Source organism: Euleptes europaea, chromosome 18, assembly GCF_029931775.1.
Source record: "Euleptes europaea isolate rEulEur1 chromosome 18, rEulEur1.hap1, whole genome shotgun sequence".
NCBI lineage: Eukaryota > Metazoa > Chordata > Lepidosauria > Squamata > Sphaerodactylidae > Euleptes > Euleptes europaea.
In genome coordinates, this window is record NC_079329.1 from 34255896 (window position 1) to 34275636 (window position 19741).

At 45.4% G+C, this 19741-nt stretch overlaps 1 protein-coding gene across 2 annotated transcripts in view; it reads right to left on the bottom strand.

Annotated features, from left to right (window-relative positions):
• Positions 1–2106: 2106 nt before the first annotated feature.
• Positions 2107–19741, bottom strand: part of KANSL1 (KAT8 regulatory NSL complex subunit 1) — a 181775-nt gene continuing 164140 nt past the window's right edge. For both annotated transcript variants that reach the window (XM_056863920.1, XM_056863919.1), the window contains 4 exons: positions 15395–15452; positions 9777–9889; positions 5274–5520; positions 2107–2654 (listed from right to left, as the gene is read on the bottom strand). In XM_056863920.1, coding sequence (XP_056719898.1) covers positions 2427–2654; positions 5274–5520; positions 9777–9889; positions 15395–15452 — 646 coding nt within the window. In that variant the 3' untranslated portion in view covers positions 2107–2426. The remainder of the gene's footprint in view (positions 2655–5273; positions 5521–9776; positions 9890–15394; positions 15453–19741) is intronic.

Consider the following 19741-nt stretch of genomic DNA (forward strand, 5'->3'; position numbering starts at 1 on the left):
TTTTTTAAAGGTGAAGGAACTTTTAAAAATTACCCATACCTCAACGTACAAGAGAAAAAACAGATCTCGTGTGTGTGTGGGCAGAGCCACTGTTTGAAGGTTGCAGGAAGCGCCACATGGTGGCAGCACATGCAGGCACAGCAGCAGGGAAAGGGAGGTGGAGAAAGAAGCTGCAGGATGAAGCAAGGACCGTGTATTTCCTGCTTGTAACATTCTGATCCATATGCAACAAAATGCAGCTGTCGGACCAAACGGATGATTGATACATATCTGAATAAAAGCATATCAACTTGAAAACCTATAGCTGCTATTAGTCTTTTCCAAGGCAAAGGGTTTACTGTGACCCAAAGCCAGAAGTTGTTTGCTCATCTCACCGTGACCCATTCCAAGTTACTTCTTCCCCTCAATATTTTAGCATCACCAGATAGATGGCTGAGATACCTCATACACAGCATCCCTCCCTCACTTACCCAAGAAGACATTTTGCATACAGCTTCCTTAACTTTTTAATTTTTTTTAATCCTTTTTTTTCCTTTTTTTTATAAGCACACATCTGTGCTTTGGCCAACAGAATCAAGACATTAAACAAAGATCAGCTTCTCTGAAGAAAAGCGTTTCTATATAACAAGGACATTACACAGCTTGAAGCAGGAAAAGAAATATTTACAAAATACAAGTTTTTTTGTGGATTTTTTTCCTTTATAACGCTAAGAGGGTTATTCAGAATTTTCAACTTTATAAATAGAAAAGCACTTAATGCAGAGGGATATGGTAGCATTGGGTTTTTTTTCCTCTTTTTAAAAGAAATTAAACTAGAACAGAACAAAAAAAATTAGGTAATGTTGAAAATTGTGAAAAAACCCCAACCATTAAGCAGTTTAGCTACTATTTAATTACGATTACAAAATGGGAAAAAATGTCTTTTTTTTCCTTTTTTGGTGATGTGATTAATACAGAAGACAGGCGCAATGCTAACAACAGGACAGGGACCAATAGCCACACCGCTGGGGTCAGAAAAACATTACAGGTTGACCGGTGTGCAGAATTTGGGAGTCGCTTGGGATGGAAGGTGATGGCAGCGGCCTCTTTAAATAATAATAATAATAATAAAAACAAAAAGAACCTGTTGAGCTTGGTGATAGTCGGCCCGAGAAACTCAGAAAAGGGGAAAAGAACCTGATGAGTAGCTTTTGCGTTCAAACAAGTTTGTGTGTGGCAGTGGAGTTGAGCAGTAGTGGTGAAAAACAAAGTCCTACCTTGCTCTGTCTGAAAAAACCCAAACATTTTAGGTACTCAAGGGATCGATCGTAAAACGAAAGGAGTGATTAAGCAACAGACTACTTGAGAAGGGGAGGAGGAGAACACACTGTAAAATTACACTATCTAAAATATGGCTTATGGGTCTAGGGTGGCAAGTGGTTGAATCCTGTGACATTCCTCCCACTATTTAAGGCTTAACACTACTGTGTGGCAATTCAGTAGCAGCAGACGTATAACCAACTCCAACTTTTAAACTAACAGCAGAGGGCAAAATTGAAAGGTGAATTGTTAACAGCACAATGAAAGGAGGGGGGGTTACAAGTCGCATCTAAAAAGAAATCTGAAGGTGTAAAAAACTGCTCCTTTTGAAATGTTGGACCCCATTTTCAATGCTACTACATTACTCCTCCCCCCCCCCAAAAAAAATCACAACTGTATCTGAAGAAAACTGATGCCTGAAATTCTATCTGGGCTGCTGGAGGGAAATTACATTTTCCCGGCACGAACAGAACAGTTCCTCTTTAAGATGGACAAATGGTATCAAAAGCAGCAATGAGCAGCAAAGAGGATTAAAACAGGTCTGCGGAGAGAAAGGGCTCGCTGGGGCTCATGAGTGGGGAACCATCCCTTTTGAAGACAACTTTTGGGAACCAAACGACGAGAGAGCTTGTGCGGCAAGTGCTTTCTGGTGCTAGTGGAACACTTTGTGAGGAAGGTGGAATTCAGACATCACTTTTCACCACTAATTTCACTCCACCAAAAATCTTAAGGGAGAGGAAGGACAGAGTGGTGGTAGCAAGTAAGGAGAACAGACACTGAATGACCAAAAACAAAAAAGGCAGCCTTTCACCCAAGAATAAATTCTAAGGTCAATTAGTCAGCTTCACACTCGGTTCTAGAAGTATACACCTAGGCATGGGGAAGGGGAAACAGGTTTGCTCTCCTCACTAGACCACAGAGCACTGGATAAAGGTGTCTGTGACAAGGAAACACTGAAAGAAAAAGAAGGGGGGAAGAGAAAAAAAAACAGTTTCTAAACTCCTTAAATTCACTAAAAACTGTGAAAATTCCCAGCAGGATGTTTGAATATCAAACGCAGATTTCGGAAGCTTTAATGCCAAGAGTTAGTTTGGTGGATTGCTTTTTGCTTTCATCTTCCTGTCCATCTATCTGTGGGCCGGCCGCTGGATTGTGGCCACTGCCCCCGGGTTCCGGCTCTTGAGGCTAGCGAGGGTGGGTGAGGTGGGTGCCCCGTCTGTCTCTCGGGAAGGTTTGCTGCCAGATGTGCGCCGTGTGCAGCGTGATGACCGGTCCTGTGGATCTGACTGGTCTTCACACTCTGTCTTGGGGTTGAAGGACAGTGGAAAACTGCGTCGTTCCCAGGGCTGTACAGTCTGAAAGGCAGAGACAAGCTGGTCAGTGAGGGGTTGAGACGGAGATGCTCTACCCCCCCCTCCCAAGCCATTTGCAGACATCTCAGATCCAACACCTGCTTATCTATGTCCAAGTACAAAATGAAACACATAGTAGGTAACACAACCTTAAGCCTACTTAAGATAGCACACACTGATGCTCACATTTACTGGGAAAGCATTTGGCATTAGAATGGATTGGGTGGGCCTAGCCAGTCAAACCACTTTTCTAAGACAGCATGCCAATGGTCGTATGCCCAGACTTTTCTTTCAGAGGATAGCCATGTTGGTCTGTGGCAGAAGAGCTAGATCTGAGTCCAGTGACACCTTTGAGACCCTGTGAGCTCTAGCCCTGCGGCAAAACCATAAACAGATTCCAGCAGATGGCAAGTCCACGAAAGCAGTTTTATTTGGTTAGAATCGACAGGTTTCAGAAGTCATATTCAAAAGGACACTAGTAAGGGGCAAAGGCAAGGTGCAGAGCATATATGGAAAAGCAACAGGAGATAACTGGTAACCTAGGCAACCCCCCTCCCAGAGGCAGGAAGGAGCACTTGGCGATTCCCACAGTATGGGAATCTATGAAGACTAAACACGGGGCACAGATTGGCCTTGGACAGAACAGCACAACAGCACCTGGGAGCAGCCACAACCGCATACCATCCTTCTGGCTTGCTCCTGACATTCTGCCCCCCTAAAGAACCCCCCTCACCCTCCCACCGTGGGTTTGTGAGGGTAGGCTGCATGAAATTCTTGTACTAAGCGGGGGGCGGAGACATTACAGGCACGCACCCATTCATCCTGAGCGGGACTAAAATGCTTCCAGCGGACCAGATATTGAAGGGTACCGTAGCAAATGCAAGAATCCAGTATTTTAGCTACTTCAAAATGCTCCTCCCCACCCCCCACCATTTCAGGCACTTCGGGTTGTGGTTCAGGATGCCACTTTTGGGAAGGAACACATGGTTTTAAAAGACTGACATGGAACACAGGATGAATCCTTCTTAGGGACTTGGGCAAGGAGAGTTCCACAGCCACTGGATTAATAATCCGGGAAATGGGGAACAGACCCACGTATTTGGCACTGAGTTTATCACACGGGTGGGTGGATCGTAGATTTTTGGTGGACAGATAGACAAGATCCCCCACTTTGCATTCCATACTGGAGCGATGTTTGTCAGCCTGAGCCTTGTAACGTCGTTTTGCTCGCTCTAGATTTTTAACCAGCCATGGCCAGGTTGTTTGAATTGAACGTACCCATCCATCCATGTCAGCTCCCCCCTCTTCCTCAGAAAAATCAACATGACCAGCGGAGCCAAACTCTTTACCATAGACAACCTGGAAAGGGCTGAACCCTGTGGATTGGTGAACCACATTATTATTTTTGGGGTATAAGCTTTTGAGATGGAGTTTTGACTCTCAAAAGCTTATACCCCAAAAATCTTGGTAGTCTCTGAAGTGTTACTGGATGCGAATCCAGCTCTCAAGCTTTTTTTGAAACTCTCCAGTGAGAACAATGCCACAATTTCACTGGGTACTGTGTGCTGTATCTTACTGTTACAGTATAGAAGAGTCTGCCTGATGTTTAACTCATTTCTACATAGGTGCCTATTAAAACCTCTGCTGTTATGTCTTTCACAGAGCCAGCATGGTATAGTGACTAAGAGCAGTGGCTTGGAGTAGTGGACTCCAGGGATTGAACCTGCGGCCTTCCGCATGTAAAGCAGATGTTTTCCCATTGAGCCACGGCACCTCCCCTGTCCATGACTGATGCCATCGAGGTGTAGTGGTTAAGAACGGTTTTTTTGAGTTGGTGGACTCTAATCTGGAGAACCCGGTTCGATTCCCCACTCCTCAACATGAGCGGCAGACACTAATTTGGAGAACTGGGTTGGTTTCCCCACTCCTCCACATGAAGCCAGCTGGGTGACCTTGGGGTAGTTACAACTCTCTTAGAGCTCTCTCAGCCCCACCTACCTCACAGGGTATTAGTTGTGGGGAGGGGAAGGTGATTGTAAGCCGGTTTGATTCTTCCTTAAGTGGTAGAGAAAGTTGGTATATAAAAAACCAACTCTTCTTCTTCACATCTGCATCCAGCCTTATTTGCACAATGAATTGAAAGAGTTGGTTTACTCTAAGAATGTGAATTGGGCTAAGGCCACCAAGCAAGCTTCATGGCTGAACAGGGACTGGAAATTCCCACATCAACACATGGATTAAGCAGCCAAAGAGATTCATTTTCATAACTACTACCTCATTTTCACAGTTGTTCAGAAAAATGGTTCCCAGAACCTTGCTGAGGACACCTCCTGCCTACCAATGAAATTTGTGGTTGATCTGAGGATTCCTCTCTGGGTTGGTTTATCTCTGGGAAGTCCCCATCCCAACTGCAGGAATCTTGGAAACGTTTATGTTTGAGACTTTTTTCTGCTTTCTATTCACTTTCCTAAAAAGCGTACTTGGTCTATAAGAGGAAATTGCGTTCACTAAAATGAATGACAAGCAAGTGTTTTGTCTATGTGGTACATCAATCACTAACATCCGCAATGACAAGAATACTCATGAGCCCTTCCTGAGGACCCAAAAACGACCTAAACTTACCTGTTCGTCAAGGCCGGATTCCGGTGTGGAACATCGTGTGTCCTCTGTAGATAGATGCCGCATGGAGTCCCGGGACAGAGGGGTGTGCGGGCCAGAGAACAGGTCAGGGCTGATGGGACTACGTGGAGAATGGGTGAGGGAGAAGTCAGAATGGGATTGGCAGTTGCCAACTTCAGGGGAGGCTGGCTGTGGGGTAGATGGGTTCCCCATCTGTGGGGTTGTCCGTCCATCTGTTGATCTGTAAGACCTGGAATTAATATGATGTATATAACTATATAGAACATCAAGAAAACTCATGAGAGCTGCTCATAAGAACAGTCTGCCCACCTATTACTGTTATTCTTTAAGTGGTATGCTGTGCAGTCACATTACTGGGACTCTATGAAGAGCAAAATTTGGAATCTTCTAGAGTTAAGCTTTAAAAAATGTGGAGACAAGTAAAGATGCCTTCTATTGGGCAGTGGTATGAGAAGGTGTGGAACCTTTTAATTTTAGATAAGGTATCTTCACAACTCAAAGTAGTAAATAACTTACCTTACTCTACAAACTTTTTAAATAGATGGCTGCCTTTTCTAGAATATGTGGGAAAGGGGGCATCACGAAGTAAATGATGCCCACGAAACTATGATTTGCATTTATTAAGTTCTGCTAAGTGGTACAATTTCTGTGAAAAGTACTGATGTATAATATTGGAACATATATTGGAACCAAGTACTGAAACATATCTCGACTGTACAATGTTTAACCTACTGCTGCTGCATTTTAATTTTGTTGTTGTTATTATAAAATAAACTTTAAATAAAGAGTTAAAAAAAAGTGGAGACAGGTGCTGCCCAGCTCCTGGGAAGAAGTGTGAAGTGAGAGCCTTGAGAGGTGGGACTGTGCCTTCTTGCTCAGGCCTTCAACACACCAGCCTGACGAGGATGCCTGGTGTGTGTGGGGTGGGGAGGGGGCTGCCCAGATTGAATCAAAAACTGCTCCTATGAACTGTATGAAGCAGGTATGGTAAAAGGTTTTTTTTCAGTGCTCCCTAAAATTGCCTATTTTTCCATTGGAAAACCAGGTAAAGTTCTTGGATTTTCCATTTTCCCAAGCCTGCACATCTCTACAAGCAAGCAAAGCAAGGTTCATGTTTGTTGGGAGTACAACCGAAGTTTTCTGCAACAAACCAATCATCTATGTATGAGAAGACTGAGACACGAAGATATTGGGAGGTACACAGCTCCCACTGACAGACATTTCCTGGAAATCCTGGGCGCTACGGAAAGCCCTGAAGACTTTGCATAAAATGCCATACAATGTTATAATAACAGTTTTGCTATATCAGAACTGAAGAATTTGTGATGTTGAAGTCAAATTGATATATGGAAATATCTTTGAGGCTGGATGACGCACACCAATAACTGTGGGCTTGAAGAGAGAGATGATTGCCAGTGAAATCACATAGAATTTCCTGAAATGGATGAAGGTGTTGACCCATTTCAAATCTAGGATGGGGCAGACACCTCCGTCTCTCTTTAGAACTGTGAAGTACTGGCCACAGAAGTGTTGGAATCTTTGAAAGGGAGGCCTTCACTCTCCAACATCTCCCAGAAGGATACATACTCTGGAGAGTGTACCTTGATTTCAGTAAAGCCTTTGTTAAAGTCCCCCATGATCTTCTTGAAGCAAAGCTAGCAAAATGTGGGCTGGACACTGCTACTGTCAGGTGGATTGGTAATTGGTTGACCAACCGAACAAAAAGGGTGCTCATTGACGGCACAACTTAATCCTAGAAAGGAGTGACCAGTGGGGTGCCACAGGGGTCTGTCCTGGGATCGGTGCTATTTAACATTTTTATAAATGACTTGGATGATGGAATGATCATTAAATTTGCTGATGACACCAATTTGGGAGGGATAGTTAATACCCCAGAGGACAGGGTCAGAGTTCATAATGACCTTGATAGACTGGAGAGCTGGGCCATAAACAATAAAATGGGATTTCAATAGGGAGAAGTGTAAGGTACTTCACCTAGGCAGAAACAACATAAGGCACAGGTACAGGATGGGAGAGAGTTGGCTTGACAACAGAACATGTGAAAGAGATTTGGGAGTCTTAGTGGACCACAAACTGAACATGAGTCAACAGTGCGATGTGGCGGCTAAGAAGGCCAATGTAATTCTGGGCTGCATCTATAGTATTGTGTTCAGATCAAAGGAAGTAATACTACCACTGTATTCTGCATTGGTCAGACCTCACTTGGAATACTGTGTCCAGTTTTGGGCTCCACAATTTAAGAAGGATGTTGACAAGTTGGAGCGTGTCCAGAGGAGGGCGACCAGAATGGAATCCATGCCCTATGAGGAGAGACTTAAGGAGCTGGGTTTGTTTAGTCTGGAGAAGAGAATGTTAAGGGGTGACATGATAGCCATGTTTACATATTTGAAGGGATGTCATGTTGATGAGGGAACTAGCTTGTTCTTTGTTGCTTCAGAGACTAGGAAACGGAGTAATGGATTTAAACTACCGGTAAGAGAAAAGCGATTCCACCTAAACATTAGGAAGAACATTTTGACGGTGAGGGTTGTTCGACGGTGGAATGCGCTGCCTCAGAGGGTGGTGTAGTCCCCGTCTTTGGAGGTCTTTAAGCAGAGGTTGGATAGCCATCTGTCAGGAGCGCTTTGATTGTGGGATCCTGCATGGCAGGGGGTTGGACTGGATGGCCCTTGTGGTCTCTTCCAACCTTGTTTGATTTTGTTTTGTTTTTTATTTTTGAGTATGACAGGGCACATATACAAATTCTTTAAGGACCACCGGGGAGGGGGGAAGGCATCATAAGGATAATGAATTCCATGTCATGATGGTGAGTACCCTGTTGACTGGGGTTATTCACTTCCAAAGCTGGTAAATAGTGTATATGGGGGGCGGGGGCGCAATGAACTGGGAAAAGTTAAGAGCTACATTCAGAGGTTATGGAGGACTTGGACCATCTCAGATGACAACCAGCAGAATTTTTGATGAACTGGAACACTCCAAAATATTAGCAGCCTTAGACCGAATGTAATCTATATACCTCAGATGGAAGGACATGGATTCTGGCCTCCGCCTCTGAACTGGGAATGAGGTGGAACTAAGCCAGGCATGCGTTTGCATAATGGCACATTGCAACATGCTGAGGCATATCAATCTGCTATTAGGAAAAACAAACATCCTGGTTTCAGAATACTGCAGCAAGATCTCTCTTACTGTATACGTGTAGGATTGTTCTAGAAGAGGAGCAACCTTTCCCCATAAGATATACTGATAGTGCACCAAACAGGCAAGTTAGTTGGCTGTATAAAGGGAAAGTGCTGCAGAAAAAACAAAGCTTATGATCCCATGAAGTTGTGCTTCTGGCCCTTTGACAGTTTGGGCAGAACTGACTTTTGTTTAATCTACAATGCTTCATTAATAATGGCATTAAATATGCCAGCGTGGTGTAGTGGTTAAGAGCGGTGGTTTGGAGTGGTGGACTCTGATCTGGAGAACTGGGTCGGATTCCCCACTCCTCCACATGAGCGGCGGAGGATAATCTGGTGAACTGGAATTGTTTCCCCACTCCTACACACAAAAACAGGGCAAGGGACCACGGCGGAGAGGCCGGCTGCCACAGAAGTGAGACTCCCCTGAGGATCTCAACAAAAGCCTTGACCAAACCATGCAGGACTTTCAAGGTCAACAGAGATACTTCAAATTACACCCAGCAAATACTTGGGAGCCAGTACACCTCTTTGCAAACAGGCGTGAAATAAATGTTCTCTGAAGCCAGCGATCAGAAATAATCTTGGGGCACTTTCACATATGCAAAATAATGCACTTTCAATGCACTTTGTATTTTACTGTGTGAAACGGCAAAATCCACTTGAAAACGATAGTTGAAGTGCATTAAAAGTGCCTTATTCAGCATGTGTGAAAATGCAGTTGGTGTCAGCACCTCTTGCTGTAGCAGGCACCATATTATATGGCAACCACCTTTTAATAATTTTAGGAAGTTGGAAGCCGGTCTCTTTTTTAAAAAGTTCTGTATTGTTTTATATTTCTCTTTCTTTTCTTTCTATGTGGTATTTAGGTTTTTGTATATTTTGACATAGTCTGTAATACTCTTGCATATTTCAATAAAACGTAAAAATATTTTTAAAATTAGGATGTTATTTTATGGTTTTAATTTTTCTGTTATTATATTTGTAGTTTTAATATTGTTACCCACTCTGAGCTTGACCTTGGCTGGGGAGGGCGGGTTAGAAATTTGAAAAATAATAACAACAACAAACTGGCAGCCACACACAGGACCAACGGCAGTTCCCGAAGGCACCTCCTCTCTTGCCAGCCCAGCATTAGGTTTTTGCTTCCAGAGGGGCCTCCTTCATGACTTCATGTTGGTCAGGAGGCATCAGCGCAACTAATGTCTTCCTCAGGACTGAGCAACCACCAGAAAATTTGGACTTGAGTGTGCTACGGCGCTGAAACAGCTGCCGGTCTTACCTGCTTCCCCGCCGCTGAGGTGGCATACTTGTGCTCCACAGCCACCTTGCCCGTTCCATCTCCTCACACTTGGCATGGAGAATGGCAAAGGCTGTATCTGACAGGTCCTCTATCTGGAAGAGCAATTACATGGAGGTTAACCCTGGGGGGCACATTCAGTGACTCACAGCATGCCACAAACACACTACAAGACACCTCATGAAGATGCTTTCAGAATCAAGGACAGCAGAGGTTGCACCACTAACCCAGGGGTCCTCAATGTGGTGCCCATCGCCACCTTTCCTGGTGCCTCCGAAATGCTTTCAGAAAGTGGGCAGGGCTAGGAAGGGCTGTTGCCTAGCTGGGCTTCTGATTGGCTGAGCAGATAAAAAGGCATCCTGTTAAACAGAGCTTCTGCCTGAAGAGTTACTATTAGAGTTACATATAACCTTACACCCTGATGTTTTGTGGTTGGCTTCGCCTCCTGCGACAGCCATTCTGGAAATGTGCCCACTGCCCGCATCAGAATTCCAAAGGTGCCCACAGGCTCAAAAAGGTTGAGGACCCCCTGCAGTAACCCTTCATTCCTGGGAGGGATAGCTTGGGCAGTAATCTCCACAGCTGCATGCTTAGGCAAGTGAATAGGGATTAGGGTTAAGTCACCCAATACAAAATCTATACCATAAACTCAAAAAACATTGAACAGCTTGACTACGAAGCAATCCTCTCATTGCTTGCAGTAGGATCAATTTTTATGGGGGTGATGTGCGACGCCTACTTAAAATTCATTCCCCTTTGCCAGTGGAGAGCTGTTAAAAGTAACAAGCAATCCAAAGCACACAGGTATTGACTTTATTAGTGACTGTTCTCATCATGAAAGCCAGGGAGATGTAATATCCTTACTGATTAATCTGGATTAAAAGGGCTTGTTCTTATATGCACCTTTGAATGCCCATTCATTCTACAAATCATATGTCAGATATGGCTGTTATTCATTTATCTGGCAATTTAAACATACCTTGAGCCAAGGAAGCCAAATTCCGCACACACAATATGTTTACACAAACCGCAGCATTTGTAACACATTTGCTTATATTGCATGTTAATTCATTTGCCTGCTTCTTTCTAAACATTTTAATGCATAGGGATTGTGAAAAAAAATTGGCCCAGAGCTGGGTAGCGTAAGATGACATGTAGAGTGAGAGGCACAGGGAGAAGAAAGTGTACAGCTTTGCCAAATACTGATGGTCCTCTCTACAAGTGAGTCTCCTGAATAACTTGCCTACATATTTTTAAAATCTAGGGGCTAGAAACTTGAGGAAATTGGGATTTTAAAAAAAGGTTTCTCCTGAACTGTTTCTGTACTTGCCAGCCCAGCTTGTCTCCAAGTGGCACTCTCAAGCCCACCCCTCTTCCACGCTCCTTTCCCTTCCTGCTACAAAGCGACGGGCTGCGCAGGAGAGCCGCTCAAGCTCTTCTTAGCAGGCAAGGGAGCTCATTGATGCATCGTTGGGACAATCAAATGTACCAGTATGCAGACCGCAACTAGACAGAAATTAGAAAACACCAGACATTTATATGTTCGGTATTTTCTCAGGTCAGTGAAAATACTGGACTGTCCAGGACAAAACTGGACAGGTAACCCTGTTTCAGGAGTCATCTCTACACACACAAAATTCAAAAGACCCAAGCTAAGCTTGTACAATCATTTTGTGTGTGTGTGTGTGTTAAGTGCCGTCAAGTCGCTTCCGACTCATGATGACCCTATGAATCAATGTCCTCCAAAATGTCCTATCTTTGACAGCCTTGCTCAGGTCTTGCAAACTGAGGGCTTCCTTTATTGAGTCAATCCATCTCTTTTTGGGTCTTCCTCTTTTCCTGCTGCCCTCAACTGTTCCTAGCATGACTGTCTTTTCTAGTGACTCTTGTCTTCTCATAATGTGACCAAAATACGATAGCCTCAGTTTAGTCATTGTACAATCATTGGTGACTTGAAAAAAGGCACCACATTGTTTAAAACAACAATAGTCATACAGGCCTGATGGAAGTTTATGTAATACATCCTTCATATGATCAGATTCTTATAGCAAAGAACACTTAGCTCTAGAGATTTAAATTACATTTCAAAAAAGTAACCCATTTAAACGTCTAAAGCAGGGGTGTCGAACTTAATTGTTACAAGGGCTGGATATGACATAAATGCCACTTGGTCAGGCTGGGCCACATGTACCATAAAATTTAATGCCACGTACCGGAGATACAAACTTTATAGAAGACACAGGCAAGGCCAATTAATGATTTTTAACTTAAAATACAAAAATGCTTAAAACAATAACACTCTTACAGTATTTTCTTTTATTTAACAGTCTTTGATCATTCACCCCCCGGAATGGGAGGTGGGTGGCTGTCTCTTGGGCCAGATAAGAGCTCTCAAGGAGCCGAAGCCACACACACACCCGGGCCGTATGTTTGACACCTCGGTCTAAAGCTTTTTATCCTTTAAACATTAACCAGCACACATTTAATATTTCACATCCCTGCATCTTTTTTATTTAATTGTCTCCCACACTCAGATTCAATCCGATCACCTGGGAGGTGCATTCACAAGAAAAACTCAATGGTGAACAGCAGATTCCAGTTGGAAGTGGGTATCTGGTTTGAATTTGGCAACATATTACTCTGGCTATGTAAGCTGCATGCTACATTATAATAGGAGAGGAGGAACTTATACCATAGGGCAAAGGAAACTGATGAAGTATGACTACGAAAAGGTAAGATTGCCTCTAGAGGACCGTATTTCGTCTGGAGTCTTTTGCTCATGCTTGTGATTGAGCTCCCGTGTTTCCCCGAAAATAAGACACTGTCTTATATTTATTTTTCCTCAAGAAGACACACTATGGCTTATTTTCAGGGGATGTCTTATTCCGAGGGAATCAGAACTGTCCTCCCTCTCGGCTCCCATTCTCCCCTTACCACCCCCTTCCGGTCCCGCCCCCAGAGGCCCGGGCGCGCTGGTTGCCGGGCCTTTGAAGTGGCCACGGGAGACTGCATCTGCTCAGCTGGGCTCCTCCTGGTCTTCTCCACACCAGCCCCGGGGTGCCTTATTTTCGGGGTATGGCTTATATTAAGCAAATGCTTAGAAATGCTGCTACGGCTTATTTTATGAGTATGTCTTATTTTCGGGGAAACACGGTATTTGTCTACGGACTGAGTTCTGGTGAATTCAAGTCACTACAGCTACACTGAGCTGACTTTATGCGGAATTGTTCTGCACCTTTAGGATTTTCATTGTATAGCAGATAGTTATTTAAGATCATAGTTGATATTAGTGTATGTGTTTATTGTATGATTCTTGTATGTATTGGTTGGCTATATTATATTTTGGCATACATACATCATGATTTTGTGAATGTTATTTCATGATGCTCATCTATGTGAATTATATTTGTGAACAGTAGATTCGAGAATAGGGTGCTCCCCGCCCCATAATAAAGACTACAAACAATACAAAGCGACTCATCCTTCTGAGGAAGAGCTCTCCTCTTCCATTCTGGCCATAATTAGACGAGGAATAGAGAATAAAACTGCTGATATCATACTGCCCTTGTACAAATCTATGGTGAGACCACACTTGGAATACTGTGTACAGTTCTGGTCACCACACCTAAAAAAGGATATTACAGAGCTTGAGAAGGTGCAGAGAAGAGCAACCAGAATGATTAGGGGACTGGAGCAACTGTCCTATGGGGAGCGGTTAAGATGCTTAGGGCTGTTTAGCCTGGAAAGAAGGTAGCTAAGGGGAGACATGATAGAGGTCTATAAAATTATGCATGGTTTGGAGAGAGTGGACAGGGAGATGTTTTTCTCCCTCTCCCACAATACTAGAACGCGGGGTCATCTGCTGAAGCTGGAGGGTGAGAGATTCAAAACAGATACAAGGAAGTATTTTTTCACACAACGCATAGTTAAATTGTGGAACTCCCTGCCCCAGGATGTGGTGATGGATGCAAGCTTGGAAGGCTTTAAGAGGGGAGTGGACATATTCATGGAGGAAAGGGGTATTCATGGCTATTAGTTAGAATGGATACTAGTCATGCTGCATACCTATTCTCTCTAGTATCAGAGGAGCATGCCTATTATATTAGGTGCTGTGGAACACAGGCAGGATGGTGCTGCTGCAGTCGTTTTGTTTGTGGCTTTCTAGAGCAGTGGTGGCGAACCTATCGCATGCGTGCCGGAGGGGGCACTCAGAGCCCTCTCTGTGGGAATGCGCGCCGTCGCCCCAGCACAGAGTTCGCCTGAGTTCGTTAGGGCACACGAGTGGAGCGTGCTGGCTTGACTGCCGCATGCAGCCCCCCCGGCCATCACATGAGGGATTAGGGGCCCCCCGGGCGGTGGCAGCCGAGGGTCGGACAATGGGCCCGCCGCAGCTGGAGCGGAGCTGTGCCGGGAGCCGTCGGCGTTATCAGGCTGCCTAATGGGATTAGCCCCGCCGCAGCCACCCGGCTCCGGCGTGTAATGGTGCTTTAATGAGGATTAGATGGCGGGGCTAGGGTGAGCCCCTCTGATGTCCCCCTCACCTCGGGCGAGGGAACAGGGACGGCGGGCAGGCGGCTGCGCGGGGTGGCGCCAAGGGTTGCCAGCCTCCCGGGAGCTGTGCTGACCTGCAGTTGGATAGGCAGATCCAAGCCTGGGGTCCCCTTCTAGACCTGCAACGTTTTCGGGGTCTGAGCACCCGAGAGTAGGGATGCCAGCCTCCAGGTGGGACCTGGTGACCCCCCCTGGAATTACAGCTCATTTCCAGACTGCAGATGTATTCAGGTTAAATTGCCATGTTGACACTTTGCGATGAATAAATGGGTTTTGGGTTGCAGTTTGGGCACTCGGTCTCTAAAAGGTTCGCCATCACTGTCCTAGAGGCACCTGGTTGCCACTGCGTGAACAGATTGCTGGACTTGATGGGCCTTGGTCTGATCCAGCAGGGCCTTTCTTATGTTCCCTCCGGAAGCTGAGGTCCGCTGCGTATGTAAATTTAAGCTGCGAGAGGACTCTGCTGCTCCCCTGAATCCGGACACACCGGACCAGGTCCAGCACTGGGGTCTTCACTAAGCTGGACAAAGCCAGTGGCTGCACGTCTGGCCAAATCTGCCCCAGCTCTTGGAATATGTTTTTCAAAAAGACAGCAAAGGTTATGTACAGCTCTGTTAAAAGAGAAGTTGTCTTAGCCTGCAACTACTACCACCCTCTCCAGAACCAATCTGGCTGAGGAGTTGTCTTCCAGTACACATTCAGCATTAAACTGCCCAAGCAAAGATTTTTCCCCCCTGAAGGCAGGAGGAGAAGTTTGGGTAGATTATGTGATCACTTTAGGATGCCATTCACCAATGATGAAGCTTTCCTAAACTGGGCAGAGAAGAAAGGAATGTCTTTTGCTTTCAGAAGACTCTCAGCTCTGGTTAGAACTTGGACAGGAGACCATCAAAGGAAGGACAGGATTGCTATGCAGAGGCAGGCAATGGCAAACCACCTCTCTTCAGCATCTCTTGCCTTGAAAATCCCTATGGGGGTCACTGTAAGTCGGCTGCGACTTGACGGCACTTCCCACCACCACCAGCAAGGAAAACCATTGTTATTGTTACCTCTTCATTGTCTTCATCTGGGGTCACCTTCACAGCACCAACATCCACAACACGCCAGCTGCAACACAGACCAGCAAATAAAAAGTGAGAGGCAGCGTCTGAACACCAACTACAGCAGGAACAATCAAGTAAAAAACACACTGCTTGCAGGAAAGTCCAAACTAAACAGCTCCCTGGTTTGAGGGAGAAATATTTATCACTCTTTTATTCTGCCCCTCCTCCAAGGAGCATTATGCGCAATGCACGGTGATATCCCCACAACAATCCGATGAGGTTGGTTAAGTTGGCGCCTAAGAAAATATGAGAGAAAGCAGGATGTGAAGGTGAAATGTTCTGATGAGTATTTTTAGATTTGGTTATTTTAGCTTCATTAGAAGAAGAGTTGGTTTTTATATGCCGACTTTCTCTACCACTTAAGGAAAAATCAAAGTGACTTACAATCACCTTCCCTTCCCCTCCCCACAACAGACACCCTGTGAGGTAGGTGAGGCTGAGTGAGTGTGACTAGCCCAAGGTCACTCAGCTGGCTTCATGTGGAGGAGTGGGGAAACAAATCCAATTCACCAGATAAGCCTCCGCCGCTCATGTGGAGGAGTGGGGAATCCAACCCGGTTCTCCAGATCACCGCTCTTAACCACTACACCATGCTGGCTCCTGACTTATGACTTATGTTTCATGCTCTCTGGGTTTGACTGTAATGGCCTCTGGTTATACGCATTAAACACTATTTGTACCTTGAGGTTGGTTAGGTTTAGACAATGATTTGTTTAATGCCATCCAGTACCCAAGGAGGAAGAACTTGAACCCTCTATTATGTCATATTGACTTTCACTTGTTGTACAGAGTCAACCCTGGTTTCCAGTCACACGTTTCCCACCCTGTCTGCATAATCTTGCCCATGTGCTGGCATCTTCTACTATCGAGGGAAATATAAAAGGGTCCTTTTCCAAGTACCCATCAAGGGAGACAAGGCTGGTGCTGACTAGGAACAGGGCCTTTTCAGTAATGGCCCACACCACTGGAACAGCCAGTGTGGCGCAGTGGTTAAGAGCATTCTAATCTAGAGAACCGGGTTTGTTTCCCCACTCCTTCACACAATGCTGGTTGACCTTGGGCTAGTCACAGTTCTCTCTGAACTTTCTTAGCCCCACCTACCTCACAAGGTGTCTGTTGTGGAGAGAGGAAGAGAAGGTGATTGTAAGCTGGTTTGAGACTCCTTAAAGTAGAGAAAAGCGGGGTCTAAAAGCCAACTTTTCTTCTTCTCTATGAGTTTCACCTGATACCTCCATTACAAGTATTCAGGTGCCAGATGGAAACTTCACTGTTTCATTCTTATAGCTAAGATTCTTCTGGCTTTAGTTAAATTCGTTAAATTCCCTGAGGTGGTCATATCTGATACTCTGTAATTTAGTGACCAGGCTTTACTGTAGTACTTAATTCTGCTGTAAGCCACTTACCAGTAACTGTTGTTCATCGAGTGGTCCTCTTTCCAGGCCCACATGGGGAACTGCGCTTGTGCCGGCCTGCCGCAAAACACTTAGAAAGCTTCTTTTTTAGCCCAGCAACAAGGATCGCTCCCCCTCCCCTCCGGCAACGGTCCTTCCCACCCTTTTGGACACGTGATGGAGAGGCAGTTCTTGTTCTGCCGCCGCGGTACCCACTCCCACTAGGCAGTGAGTCAGCCCACAGCGGGGAAGGAGGGAGGGATGCGTGCCTGCAAAGAGGACCACTCGATGAACAACTGTTACAGGTAAGTGCAACTCTGTTTTCATCATCGTGGCCTCTTTGCAGTCCCACATGGGAGATTAGCACACTCACACACTGTGGCGGTGGCTGTGAAGGCTGATCACTGGAGGATAGAGCTCAACACCCCTTTCCCCACAGCAGCATCTGCTCCCGAGTCGGCATCCATCAGGTAGTGTCAGATGAAGGTCGAAGGTGTGGACCACGTCGCAGCACAGCAGACATCCAGGAGATCCACATGGGAGACAAAGGCCGCCAAAAGGCATGGGCCCTAGTAGAATGGGCATGGACTGGAAGTGGACAGGACCTACCAGTCTCTGAGTAGGCTCTTAATAGCAGAGACTACCCACCGGGACAGTGTCTGAGTGGTGACAACCTTGCCCTTGTTTGCACCCACAAAGCAAATAAATAAAATGTATCTTGTCTAAACTGGCATGAGCGGTCTAAATAAAAACAGTAATGCCCTCCTGACATCCAATATGTGCAGGAACCTTGAGATTGAGGATCGGAATAAAGCACAGGCAAAACAATGTCCTGGGACAGGTGGAAACCAGAGACAATCTTGGGCAGGAGCTCCATACTGGGCCTCAGGACTACCCTATCCCTATGAAATATAGTGAAGGGGGTGTCGAGACGGAGTGCCCTTAAGACCCTGATCCGCCGGGCTGATGTAATGGCCACTAAGAAGGCCGTTTTGTAAACCAGAAGGTGCAAAGGACATAGGCTCAAAAGGCTTCTGCATGAGCTGGGCCAAAACCAGGGAGAGGCTCCATTGAGCCACAGGTGGCATGACAAGAGATAGATGTTATCTAAACCCTTAAGGAACTTCTAACACTGTGGGTGAGAAAAAAGTGAGCCAGAGCCAATGCCGACATGGAAGGCAGAGATGGCCGCCAAGTGAACCTTTATGGAAGTGTTGGACAGGTCCGAGTCCTTGAGGAACAAAAGGTAATCGAAAACCTTGGCCAAAGAGCAGCTGCCCGGACCAGCAGCCACCAAGTGAAAGAAACAAGTCCACTTGGAGTTATAGGACCGTCTGAGGAAGATAACGGGGCATCCGCAACCCTATCTGACCATTGCTCTATTGCAGGATGAGCCACACAGTCAGCTGGAGGGAGGGCACGTTGTGGTGACAAACGCTGCCCACCAACAGTAGGTCCTCCTGCATGGGGAGGTAGAGAAACATCCTCCTGGCCAGTTTCCCTAGAAGGAGGAAACCAAGGGCACTTGGGCCAATACAGGGCAATCAAAATGATGGAAGTCCGATCCTGGAGGATCTTTGCAGTGGTCCGTCCTAGTAGAGGGAACAAGGGAAAAACGTACCCCAGCCCGTTTCCCCACTGGACCTGGAAGGTGTCCCCTATGGAGATTCAGACACCTTTATTGGCATAGAAAGGACACTGATATAAACTAACAATGGTACAAAGATATATAATAAACACTCCATCCTACAAACATAACAATACTTATATCCAACAGGTGACTATGAGCTACAATAGACCCCGGCACTCTATCTGATGATGGAGCCCCATGCTTTCAAATAACCTAGGTTAAAATATTGTCGAAGGCTTTCACGGTCAGAGTTCATTGGTTCTTGTAGGTTATCCGGGCTGTGTGACCGTGGTCTTGGTATTTTCTTTACTGACGTTTTGCCAGTACCTGTCCTTCAGTGTTACTCCTCTGAAGATGCCTGCCACAGCTGCTGGCGAAACGTCAGGAAAGAAAATACCAAGACCACGGTCACACAGCCCGGATAACCTACAAGAACCAACCTAGGTTAATTTTATACCATTTACTTAATCGTTACTCTTTTGTTTTGTTTTGATGACAGCCATCAGAAACTCTGCCACATGTTCAGTGACAGCAGCAAACTTGTCCTCAAGTAAAAATTTAATGATATCATGCGTTGTATTTTCTGAAGGTGTAATATGGGGATTTATTAATTCTAGACGATAATTATGGTACAGGGGACAATGCAGAAGAATATGTTCAACTGATTCTGGTTTTGCCATCTGGCAGGTACAAATTCTTTTATTCCAGGGTATGCCCCTGTATCTGCCAGAAACTACAGCAGATGGGAATATATTTAATCTAGCTAGCATGAAGGCCCTGCACTGGAATGGGTGAGTTAGGCTGGAAAAATAATCGGCCATTGAGTTTTTTTGAAAAGGCCAAAATATGTAGGGGAGCAGATCTTGTTTGCTCCTGCAAATATATTCTGCAAATCAATATCCCTAATTTGCCCTGAGATCGTCCGGAGGATATATGCATCCTCGGAATTAGCCAGTCCCTCAATATCAATGCCTAAGGTCTTGATTTTCTTTTGAATAAATTCAGACCATTTGGATATATATGGGTCAGCGACCAAACTGCTATAAGGCTGTTTGAGGGGGCACTGAAATGTATGCGCAGCCAGAACTTGATAGTTGATATCCAGGCTCTGCTTTCAATAGAATGGAGGCCTAGCTCCGCACAAAGTGTGTGATAACCAACGGAGTTGGGTATTCCAAGTATATGCCGAAGAAACGACATATTAATCCCTTCCACCTCCTTGTTAAAGGCCTGGATCCACACTGGGGCTCCATACAATAGATGCGGAATTAG